A 12531-nucleotide genomic window follows, 5' to 3' on the forward strand; every position below is an offset into this window, starting at 1 on the left:
TCCTGGGACCACAGGCACGTGCCACCACTCCTGGCTAATTTTTTTGTATTTTTAGTAGAGACAGCGTTTCACCGTGTTGGCCAGGACAGTCTTGATCTCCTGACCTCGTGATCCACCCGCCTCGGCCTCCCAAAGTGCTGGGATTACAGGTGTGAGCCACTGCGCCTGGCCTGTGGATGAATTTTAATTATTGATTCCGTTTCTTTAATAGATATGGAACCATTCATATTTTAATTTTTTGATATTTGTTAAATTGTATTTTGCAAGGAATTTATCAATTTCATTTAAATTTTTAAATTTATTGGCATAAAGTTGTCCATAACATTCACTTATCAACTATTTAATGTCTGATAAATAGTACTGATCTTTTTCATTCCTTATATTGGTTGTTTGGCCTTTCTCCCTGCCTTGATCAGCCTTGCTAAAGATCTGTCAGTTTTATTAGTTTTGCAGAGTCAGATTTTGGCTTAATTTTCTCTATTGCATTTTCCTCCTATTTCATTGGTGTCTACTCTTTATTATTTTTATTTATCTGCTTCTTTGAATTTAATTTGTTTTTCAGCTTCTTGAGATTGATACTTAAGTAATTTTTAATCTTTTCCATTTCTAATATTCACATATAATGCTATATACTTTTCTTTAAGAATGAGCCCACATGTCTTGAATCCTGCATGAATTGTTGTATTCTATTTTTATTATCACTCAGTTCAAAACCCTCTAATATTCATTGTAATTTCTAGTTTCATGCCTGGTTATTTAGAAGTGTATTGCTTAAATTCCAATTAATTAGCTAAGGGATTTTTTAGTCTTCTTCTTAAATTCTTATTATTATTTTTTTGGTTAGAATCTCGTACTCAGAGAATTAATTCCTATTTTAATTCCTCTTTAGACCGAGATCATGCTCTTTATGATTTCAGTTTTTTAATTTGGTGAGACTTACTTTAGGATCCACTTAGGGTTAAGTTTTATAAATTACATATGCACTTGAAGAATGCATATTCTGAAGTTTTTTTGGAGGGTTAGAGATCTATGTATATCAGTGAGCTCAAATTTATAAATTATGTTTTCCAAGTCTTATGGACCTGGAATATTTTCTGCCTACTGATTTGTTTTTTGACTGCTTGTTATATTAGTTAATGTGGTTGTGATTTTGTTTTTCAAGTTGTTGGATTTTAAAATTTATATATTTTGAGGCTGGTTATTAAGCAAATAAACATTTAGAATTCTTATAGTTTTCTGCTGTCGTGACCCTTTTATCATTATGTAATATCCCTATTTATCTGTCTGTATTATTATAATACTTCTTGTGTTAATAGCTGTCTTTTCTGATATTAATATTGCTACCCAGTTATCTTTTGAGTTATATTTTCCATATTTGCCTTTTTTAAAATTTAATAAGTATTTTTCATTATTCAATTTCTCCCTTTTATTAGTTGTTAGTTATATACTATTTCATAATTCCTTTAGTGATTACCTAAATGATGGCAGTATGCAACCTTGATTTGCTATCGTAAATTCATTATTTTACCACTGCCTGGACAATGGAAGAACATTACAGTTTTTTGTTTGTTTGTTTTTGTTTTTTTACATGGAGTTTCACTCTTGTTACCCAGGCTGGGGTGCAATGGTGCAATCCAATCTCGGCTCACCGCAACCTCCGCCTCCTGGGTTCAAGCAATTCTCCTGCCTCAGCCTCCTGAGTAGCTGGGACTGCAGGCGTGCGCCACCATGCCCAGCTAATTTTTGGATTTTTAGTAGAGACGGGGTTTCACCATGTTGACCGGGATGGTCTCGATCTCTTGACCTCGTGATCCACCTGCCTTGGCCCCCCAAAGTGCTGCGATTATAGGCATGAGTCACCGCGCCCAGCCGAACATTATAGTTTCTAAACTCTCTTTGTCAGCCTCTCACCCCCCGAATTCTCTCTATATTTTAGATTTTAGAAGACATTACTATTACTGTTTTGAATAGTCAGTATTTATCTAGTTTTACTTACATATTTACCTGCAAGAGGGTTCTTCAGGTTTAAAAAATCCAGATGAAATGATGCTGGATTTCCTCTAGCATCATGTTTTTAAACCTGAAGAACCCTCTTTACTATTTCTTTTGACATGGGTCTGCTGGAAACAATTTACATTAGTTTTGTTTATCTGAAAACATCTTTATTTTGCCTTCATTTCTTAAGGGTATTTCCACTGTGTAAAATTCTGGATTTGTGATTATTTAAAGCATATAAAAGATGTTATTCCATTATTTTCTTGCTTTCGTTGTTTCTTTCGAGAAGTCAGCTTATATTACTGTTAAAGTTTGATTTGTTTCTCAAGCTATTTTTAAGCTTTTCCTTTTATCAGTTGCTTTCAGCATTTTTACTGAAATTTTCCTAAATCATGAATTTTTTTGTATATGTCCTGTTTGGCATTAACAGTGGTCTTGAATCAGTGGTTGTTTTGTCCAGAAATTTTTAACAGAGTCTCTTCTTGCTTCTGTCTCGTTTTCTCAATGGTCCTGTTGGAGTCCAATTATTCCATTTACTATGTTAGACCTTTTTAGTTTTTTCATATATCTGTCTTGCTTTTTTTTTTTTTTTTTTTTTTTTTTTTTTTTTTGAGACAGGATCTCACTCTGTTGCCCAGGCTGGAGTGCAGTGATCTGATTGCAGCTCATGCAGCCTCGGCCTCCTGGGATCAAGCAATCCTGATTCTCCTGCCTTAGCTTCCTCAATAGCTAGGACTACAAGTGCATACCACCATACTTGACTAATTTTTAAAGTTCTTGTAGAGATGTTGTCTCACTTTGTTGCCCAGGCTAGTCTCAAACTCCTGGACTCAAGTGATCACCATGCTTGGCCAGTCACACTTTTTTTTTTTTAAATTCTTTTTCTGTTCATCACTTTTATTATTTATTTGTTTATTTAAATTTTTATAGAAAATCATCAGCAAAACACTCAAGATCAACAATAATAAAGAAAGATTACTTCATTTTTATTTGATTTTTACAGACACTTTTGCCAAGATTACTTAGACTAGTACCTTCTATGACACTCCAACTCTTTGATGAGAGGCAGTAACCACTAATATACATTCTCCTATCTCTTATTTAGAGATGAATTCAGATACATTAAGTTGCAAGTAATTTTATGCTTAAGGCTTGTACAACACTAAAATATATAGTAATAGTAGTTACACAAAATTATGAGTGAGTTTATGATATGGTTTGTATCTGTGTCCCTGCCCAAATCTCATGTCAAATTCTAATCCCCAATGTTGGAGGAGGGGCCTGGTGGAAGGTGATTGGATTATGGGGCAGAGTTCCTCTGAATGGTTTGACACCATCTGTGCCTTGGCACTGTATAGTGATTGAGTTATCATGAGATCTGGGTTTTTAAAAGTATGTGGCACCTCCCTGCCCCCTCTCTCTTCCTCCTACTCTAGCCGTGTGATATTTGCACTCCCCCTTCCCCTTCTGCCACAATTATCTGTTTCCTGAGGCCTCCCCAGGAGTGGAGCAGATGCCAGCATCATGCTTCCTGTACAGCCTGTGGAACCATGAGCCAATTAAACCCCTTTTCTTTATTATAAGTTACCTAGTCTCAGGTATATCATTATAGCAATGTGACAGTAGACTACTACAGCTTACCTATGAATGTTTTATAAATTTATGGGTATGCTTTTTGTTTGTTACAATGATTAAGAAGGTGAGAGCATTCCTTGTCTTTATTGGACTGGCGCTAGGGATGCTATGTAGTCTGCAAAGCAAGGGACAGTTCCTTACAAGGGATCGATAGTTATGCTTCTTACAGGACTTTCAACAGTTCTGCTGGAATATTCATGTAGGTGACATGCTCTAATAATGATTTTACCTTATACTCTTACTACCTTTTACACATAAACCCCAAAATATATATTTTAAATCTGTTAGGTAGAGATTGAATTCTCCACGGATAGTGCACAGAGGGTATATTCTGCTTTGTTTGTTTGGAACTTTATGGAGAATTAGCCACAATTTCAGAAAATCACACCAGCTGTCTTACTCTGCTTATGCTATGATTGCTACTTATACAACTGATATTTTGTTAGCAATGAGGCACATAATCTGAATACGTGTTTGAGGGAATTCTACATAGATAGATGCAAGCATCTGATCACTTCATTGGTCTTCTGCATTTCATAAGGAAAAAATATTACTTTATTATAAATTACTTCCCTTCATTTTTTCCTTAAAGTTGAAGCATCATCGTGTATCTTGATTTTAAAAATTATATCTGTATGCATGTGATATTAGGTACTAATTTTAGCTGAAGATTATAATTTCATTTCAGATTTCTGTTATTAAACGGAAGGTCTGGAATCGGAGGTTGAGATTAACTGGATAACACAATATTTGCTAAAATTTACTTGAAATCACAGAAAAGACCCAACACAAAGAGACCTCTTTATTACTATTATTTATTTATTATTTCTACTATTCTTTTAAAAAATTACTATCGTTACACACAGCGGTTTTAGGCACTATCAAGCGTCCATTGCCTGTGCGCTGGGAACCTTTGCGCCGGTCTTCAGAAGTGCTCTTAGGCAGACACCGGCGAGACACGGACCGGAACCTTGGCGCTGTGACGCTAGTTTCCGGCGGGCTGCTTAGAGCGCAGAACAGCTGTGGGCCAAAGGACCATGAGAGGGCCGGAGGCGGCTCCTGAACCAACGATGGAGGGAGACGTGCTGGACACACTGGAGGCGCTGGGGTGAGGGCTTTTGGAGACGCTTTTTTCCTGAAAACGTAACCTCTCCTTCGGCCTGGCTGCTTAGCCTACTTCCCTTGGGCCTCTGTCGGCCTGGGCGGCCATGTGTAGGCCTCCTTCCCTGCCTGGATTCCTCCGGCGCCGACGGAGTTAAGCGGGAGGCGGGAGAGAAATCTACTTGGGGGGTGGAGCAGGGCCGGAGAGCTGGGGTTCGTGGCCCCCTCTTCCAAACTTCTTGCCTCGAAACTCTGTTGGAGGAATCTGCGGCGTGGCGTGGAGCGGCCCTGCTACCACCGGTTTTCTGGGCGATCCCGCGGCCGCGGGTGATATTTGTGTTGACGTAGTTGTGGCGCCCGGAGGGAGGTGCTGGAACCTGAACTGCTGTTAAGGACTGTTGGCTGCTACAGTGTACAACTTGTGGCTTACTTGGGGGCTGGAGTGAAGGGCTTCTACTTTGACCGCAGAAAGTGTTTTAGTTCATTGCGAGTTCATACATTCAACCATTTCATCCGTTCGTCAATATATATATTAGATTGTGTATTCATTTATGCATATTTACGTTTGTAAATTTCCCCAAGGCAGGGGAAAAAGACAGTTTTCAGATTACTCTAGGCTTACATAGTCGTGCAGGCTACAAGTCTGCTGCCGAGTGGAATTTACAATGCAGGTTGGTAAGTGCTGTGAGAACTCTCAGGTGGAGGTGGGGGTAATGTTAATACTAGCAGGTGTGGTGGTTCGTAATCTCCCCCTCAACCTCATCCTGTTTTTCCACACAGCCCTTGTCCCTGCCCAAATTATCATTCCCTGTCCCTTGATTTGTCTCTTGAATTTTCCTTCTCCCACGTTTTATTCTTCCTCCTCCCCAAGTCAGCTCCTGGAAAATTGATGCTTTCCATATTTCATTCACTAATGTATTCTCACCAACACTCTAGAATGGAGTCTCTTAAAGTAAATAGTGGTTGAAAGAATGAGTAAATGAATGAAGCAGAGCATAGAGAGGCGACTCCACAGCATTAAGTATAGGACCAGATAGTTTACTCAAACAGTGCACATTAAATAAAGAGCTTGAGCCATCTGCACATGTGTTTGCCCTGCTACATGCTGTTGTTTCTTGATAGGGAAAGCTATGCCTTTGCAGTGTTTTTATGAAGCAAGCTTCATAAAATAAAACCAATCCCACACTCCATTTTTATTTTTTCTAAAACTGCATTTGCCCCTCTATGATCTGTTTCTTTAATTGGACCCTTATAATATTTACTTTACAGTGACCCAGTGTTTCAGAGTCTTGTACTTAGTAGATGGTGAATATATATAAAGAACAGTGCCATTGATTATTTAGGGGGCACTTTTACTTCTGTGAAATCACTTGGAAATTCTCACTTAACTTGGTTAAGATGGAACCAAAACAAGAACTGAAAATACTTAGTAGAATTATTTAGGCTCCAAACAGTTTGAGCTCCCAAGTACTTCAGGTAAGAATATTGGGATCTCATAAATGGATTACGAAAAAGGAAAAGGCAGTGCTTTTCTTTTTTCTTCATTTCTTGAACTTATTGTTCATATTATAGGTGGTTTGGAAAATTCATTGCTATAATCTTGATTTTTATCAAGGAAAATTAGTTTCACATTATTCAACATGGAAAATAAAACAGTTGACACACTCTGAAATTAGTTTTTCTTGGAATAACTATGAGGGCAAAATTTTGGAGTTTGAATTCCCTATGATAATAAGATGTGAAAAAGGTAGTTATTTGCAATATGTGTTGTAATGGGATACTGTTTTCAAATATCCATGTATATAGTGAATAACGTATTTTTGTTGTAAGATATTTAGGATATAAGTGAAGGTACTTGAGTTTGTCATGTAAAATAAATTAATGAGAAGCATTTAAAGGGAAAATATATGAAAGGGCAATTTAGTGATACAGGTGAAAACAGGCTAGGCTAGGAGTCAATCAGTTTTCTCATCGGTGAAAAGAGCAGGCTGGAGTAGATGATTTTAGAAGTCTCTTTCTGTTCTGATAGTCTCTGATTTTGTGGAATAGTAGATCTCAACGCTGGAAGTACACAGAATTGTGTGGAACCTGTGAAAACTGTTCCAGCCTGGTATATACCACAGACTGATTGAATCATAATTTTCAGAGATATAGTGCAGACCTGTATATTTTTAAAAAGATCCACAGCCTTGGTTGAGAAACACTATTATGGAGAGAAGTTTCCTTTAAATATTTGTTGAACACAGCTGTATATTGGATCTTGTTCTGAGGAGTCAGTGGTGAGCAAAATACACTTGATTTCTGCCCCTGTGTAATTTACAGTCTAGTTGAGAAACAAACATGATCACAAAAATAATTATAAACTATAATAAATGTGTCAAAGGAAAAGAACAGGGTGATATAACAGGAGGATCTAAGAAGTCTTAGGGGTTAGTGATAGATTCCTGAGGAAGTGACATTTGAGTTGAAATAGGAAGAGTGAATAGACGTTAACTAGTTTAGGCTGGATGGATGAAAAAGGGGGACAAAGATACCCTTAGAGTGAGAAGAAAATGTGAAGACCTTGAAGTGGAAAGGAGCTTGCTATATTAGAAGAACTAGAAGTAGGCTAATGTAGTTGGAAGGCAAAATGTGAGGGGCAGAGTGGTGGGAAATTGGATTAAGAGTTAGGTGAAAATCAGGACATGAAGCCCCTTTTAGTATGTGTTGTGGATTTTATTCTTGATCATAACAGCAATGGGATGTGACTGAAGAATTTTAAATAAAAAGGGAGTGATTCGATGTCTAGTCTGAAAGTTACGTCAGTCAGCAAGGTGGAAAATGGATTGGAGAATTTACTTAATAGTCTGGGAAAGAAATGATGGTTGCTTAGTGGCAGTGGTTATAGAAAAAACTACATTACTGGACTCAGTGGTTGATTGGATGTTAAAATTCAAGGATTCATTTCTCTTTATTTTTAAAAATTTTTAATAGACACAGGGTCTTATGATGTCCAGGCTAGTCTTGAACCCCTAGCCTCAAATGATCCTCCAACTTTGGCTTCCCAAAGTGCTGGGATTACAGGTGTGAGTCACCGTACCCCACCAGATTAATTTCTTTAGTTAGTATTTATTGAGCACCAAAATGAAATGATACACCTTAGAATGTAAATTGGATACAGAAGAATGTGAAGATAGGAGAGAGCTGGTAAATAGGTTGAATGCAGAGGGATCAAAGGAATGGAGGTAATGATGATATCAAAGAATAGTTAGTTGTAGGTGAGAGGTCAAAGAAGCAAGCTGGAAGAATAGATAAGAGGCTGTGGTCAGAGAGCCACATGTTTGGATTAGTGATTTTGGAAGTGGAGTAGTTCCAGGTAATGGCAAGAGTGCAAGGGGTGCTGAATGACATGTTGCAGGTTGGAATGGAGAGCTCAGGGTGTGAGATAGGGTATACATACAGACTTTAAAGGAACTCAGTATAATGGCAAGAATAGAGGTAGAGAGGAAAACTGAGCAAAGGGGATGCTGGGGAGTGTCCAAGAGGTAATAGGTGAAAACCACAAGTGAATGGGTGGCAAATTTGAGTGGCCTGTGCCTGAAGAGATCAGGAGATATTTATAAGATAATGGGCGAGCAGTGATAATGATGCTGTCTTGGTAAGTACAGAGGACAAAAACCCTACTATCTGATCTTTAGGAATTTGAGAGAATAAAAAGAACTAAAGCTAGAGATGGTAGGGATAATAACCTTTCTTTCTTTCTTTTTTTTTTTTTTTTTTTGAGAAAAAATTTTCCAACAGAGTAAAAATAACAGAAATCAGTAATCTATTCTCTTCCAGGGTGGGAAGAAAACCTCCTTCCTCACAGGCTCGAGACTATGGCTAGGTGGTAAAAAGGTTCAAGACTAGAGCTAGAGCTCAGCACCCAACCTTGGGGAGACACAGAAAGGGCCCATGCGAAGCACTTGGCAGGAGGCAAGCATAGCCTTTGGGCCACAAGACCTGATGGCCACTGGGATACTGGCCTGGAAACAAGTCTACATCTTCCCAGAAATGTCTTACTTTTCTCTGCAGCAACTGGCTGGAGAAAGATTTTGGAAAGGTGTGTACCTGGAGCACCCAAAGGCATACCTGTCCTTTTTCCTTGGCATAGGCCTCATAACACGGAGGAAAGGCCATGGTTTGGCGATGGAATCTTCAATAGTCTTCCGTATAGAGCTCAGTGGCTTTTAGGATGGCAGGAGAGTAGATAAGCTACTTTGGGAAGAGTCTAGGTCTTTCAGCTTCTCCCCCACTGAAACACTATATGCTGCGGCTCAGTTCATGGCAGAGCACGTACACACACACATCTCAGAAACCCAACAGCTCGGAAGCAAGTAGCTCTCGGTATTGTTGGTCTGGCATTTGCCTGCTTGGCATCTAAGCTGTCCTAAACCTCTTTCCAATCACTTCTCACCATTTCCAGGCCCATGTGGTGAGGTGCTCCAGCTTCCACTCTGTCAGATTATCATAAAGGCACAATGTAGTAAAGACCATCATAAAGGCACGATGTAGTAAAGACCCCTACTGGATGCTTGGAAGCAGGGAAGGCTATGGGGCCCACACCTACCCAAAACTGGGATAGACATTGTCTGCTCTGCTTCTCAAAGGTTGGGATCAGGTTCAGTAACTCAGTATTTGCCATGTCATCAAACCAGGACTGCACAGGCACTGCATTCTCTGGGTGGAAGATGTAAGAAGCGGACAAGTTGTCCAGGATGAGGGTTTTCCTCAGCTTCCTCCCCAGGCAGCTGAGGTTCCTGACTTAGCAGCCCTGGTGGAACACTCAGGACTCATGGAATAAGTGAGCCCAGAACACCCCACCCTGGTCCAGGAGATTTGTCACAGGATCGGCATACTTGGCCAGGTTGGCAGCGAAGAGAACACATTTAAAGAGTTCTCCATTCGTCTCTTTCCACATGAGCCTTCTTGAGCACATACACCTGCTTGAGGCCTCCTCAATCTCTGTAGATACTGTGAGGCCAGCATTGTTGCTGGGCTTACAGATGCACAAGAGTTTCATCTGGATCAGTGACCACACATATCCTTTGACCTTCATCTGTCACCTTTGGAGCAGTCATGTCCCTGGGATCTGATAAAACTGGTACTGGAGACACTGGAGCAGATCTGACTTAGCAGTGGTATTGGCTTCCTCCTTATATGCACCAGCTTAGTGGAAGTGCTTGAGTGGCCAACGTGCTGGGTGCGAAAATAGCAGAAATGGGCCTTGAAGATGTTATATCCACGAGGCTTCTTTAAGGAGGACTTGGAGACCAGGCCTTACTTGGTGAGCACCAGGGCATCTTCCCTCTGTGCCTGGGTGATGATGGAACTATGTTCCATCTAATTCCGCAGACACAGGCTGGCTGGGTGGAAGAACCAGTGGACCCACGGTCTCGGCTGGACTTGGGGGCCCGGGCTTGGGCTGGCTGCAACTCCTGAGACTCCAATTCCCACAGCTCTTCACATACCCTCTCTCCTTTCCTCCCTGGGCTGGGAAGCGAGGTGGCCTCTACCGAGGGTGGGTGGCCTGGGCGCGGGCTCCCCTGGGTACACTGGCTCCGATCTCCCAGCAGTAGCTCTGAGCTTCTTAGTTTAGGTCCAAAATGGAGAATCCAGAGTAAAAATGAGAGGGTTAATCTTTCTGAGAAGAGATGGACAGTATAGCAAAATATCCACTATGTTGTGGATGGAAGATAGTGGAAATTCTGGGGTAGCACAGAGAGGCGGATGAGAGGCAAAGGCAATAGGTTGGGTAAATGATGGGAAAAGAAAGGGTCTTATATTTTATCTGTTGGCTGAAGAAAATAGTAAATTAGGCCCTGGCTATGTTGTTGAGGAGAGTTGCCAGCAGCCCTAATGGACTGAAGATTTGGATCACCCAGCTTAAAGCAGTGTTAGACCAGCAACTATGGTTCCAGGGTATAAGGCTATGGGGGATGGCCTAAGCCTAGGGGAGATGTTCCCAGTGTTTGGAGTAACACTAGCACTTTGATGATTAACTAAGAATATGTAGAACAAACTAGGAAGTAAAGGCAGAATGGCATTGGAAATCATACTAAGTACGAAATAAATGTGATAAACACTAAATTGTTGCTAAATGTAGCATAAATAGACTCTTAAATGCTCACTCTAATTTCTCACGTACTGCAAGAGAAGAAAGAATGATGATAAATATTGAGAGGTTTTTTTTTTAATGAAAGTAAAAAAATAAGTACTAAGCTGCTTAAGAGAGATTGGTGGAGTAGCAGCATCATCATCACATGGGGCGAAGAAATGCAGAATCCCAGACATCATTTCAACTCTACTGAATTAGAATCTTTTTTTTTTTTTAATTAGAATCTTTATTTTAACAAGACCCTCAGGAGACTCATATACACATAAAAGTTTCAGAAGCACTGTTCTTGCCAGAAAAGTACTTTTATATTCTTATTCAGTTATCTAGCAGAATATTTTTAGACACTTCTATTGCGTAAGACTATTAGATATATTTCTGGATGGTGACAGAGCAATAAGGGTTAAGAGCATGGGACTATGGAGATAGGTTGTGTGACTCAGTTACAGACAACCGTTAGCTATGATTATGGCCATCCCAGAGGATTTATTTACCTTTATCTTCCTGAACTTTCTCATCTGAAATATGAAGCTAATAGTAGTATCTACCTTTTAGGGTATTGTGGCAATTAAATGAGGCAATTTGTATAAATCATTTAGCACTGACCTAACATACAATTAACAGTTTATAAATGTTAGCTACTATTGTGATTTTGATTGTTATTAGATGTTCAAGTACGTTAAATGCATTTATTTTTTCCTTTTTTTATTTTTACCTCATCTGATGAGCTAAGGCATTAAAGATTAGATTTTTTTTTTCCAAATTCAGTATTTTTTGTGATTTGAGCAGTGTTTGTTGGTGTTTATCATTGGCATTTCAGTTTAAAAAATACACCAGTATGAATTACTTAAATTTTTTCAAGAGTTTAGAGTATTACTTTATTGCAGAAATGAAAGCAAGTAGGAGGAAATAAGATGTTTACTATTAAATCTCATTGAGAGACATTGTAAGACATGGAGGAAGGCTAACCCATGAAGAACCAGTCTTGAGCTGGGGGTGCAGAAATAATGTTCTAGTCTCAGCTCTGCCTTTACTTGGCTATGTCAGCTGGACCAGGTTATTTCCTTAGTTTCCTTATAGTTGTAGACAGAGGTCTAACAAGACCTGTGTGAACGATGGAGCTTTTGGATTAAATACGGATTTAAATCTTAGTGCTGTCTTCTGATTCTACAGAGTTAGGATAATGCTACCTTAAAGCATTGCTGTAAAGATGAATTCTGTCCGGCCTGCTATATAAGGCAGGTTTCTTAATGTCATGAAGTCTTAGTTTCTTTACCTACAAAATGAGGATTTGAAAGTACCAGGACTCGGCCGGGCGCGGTGGCTCAAGCCTGTAATCCCAGCACTTTGGGAGGCCGAGGCGGGTGGATCACGAGTTCAAAAGATCGAGACCATCCTGGTCAACATGGTGAAACCCCGTCTCTACTAAAACTACAAAAAATTAGCTGGGCATGGTGGCGAGTGCCTGTAATCCCAGCTACTCAGGAGGCTGAGGCAGGAGAATTGCTTGAACCCAGGAGGCGGAGGTTGCGGTGAGCCGAGATCGCGCCATTGCACTCCAGCCTGGGTAACAAGAGCGAAACTCCGTCTCAAAAAAAAAAAAAAGAAAATACCAGGACTCATCCTTCATCTGATATAACCAGATAATTCAAAGAAAAAGAAATGCA

At 39.7% G+C, this 12531-nt stretch overlaps 1 protein-coding gene and 1 pseudogene across 1 annotated transcript in view; one reads left to right on the forward strand and one right to left on the reverse strand.

Annotated features, from left to right (window-relative positions):
- Positions 1-4610: 4610 nt before the first annotated feature.
- FAM98B (family with sequence similarity 98 member B) overlaps positions 4611-12531 on the forward strand; it is a 28591-nt gene continuing 20670 nt past the window's right edge. The window contains exon 1 of the mRNA XM_017530913.2: positions 4611-4738. Within this exon, the coding sequence (XP_017386402.1) occupies positions 4668-4738 (71 nt within the window). The 5' untranslated portion in view covers positions 4611-4667. The remainder of the gene's footprint in view (positions 4739-12531) is intronic.
- On the reverse strand, positions 9301-12202 carry LOC108306125 (annotated as a pseudogene).

The sequence above is a fragment of the Cebus imitator genome, unplaced genomic scaffold (assembly GCF_001604975.1).
Source record: "Cebus imitator isolate Cc_AM_T3 unplaced genomic scaffold, Cebus_imitator-1.0 Scaffold70, whole genome shotgun sequence".
In the NCBI taxonomy this organism is placed as follows: domain Eukaryota; kingdom Metazoa; phylum Chordata; class Mammalia; order Primates; family Cebidae; genus Cebus; species Cebus imitator.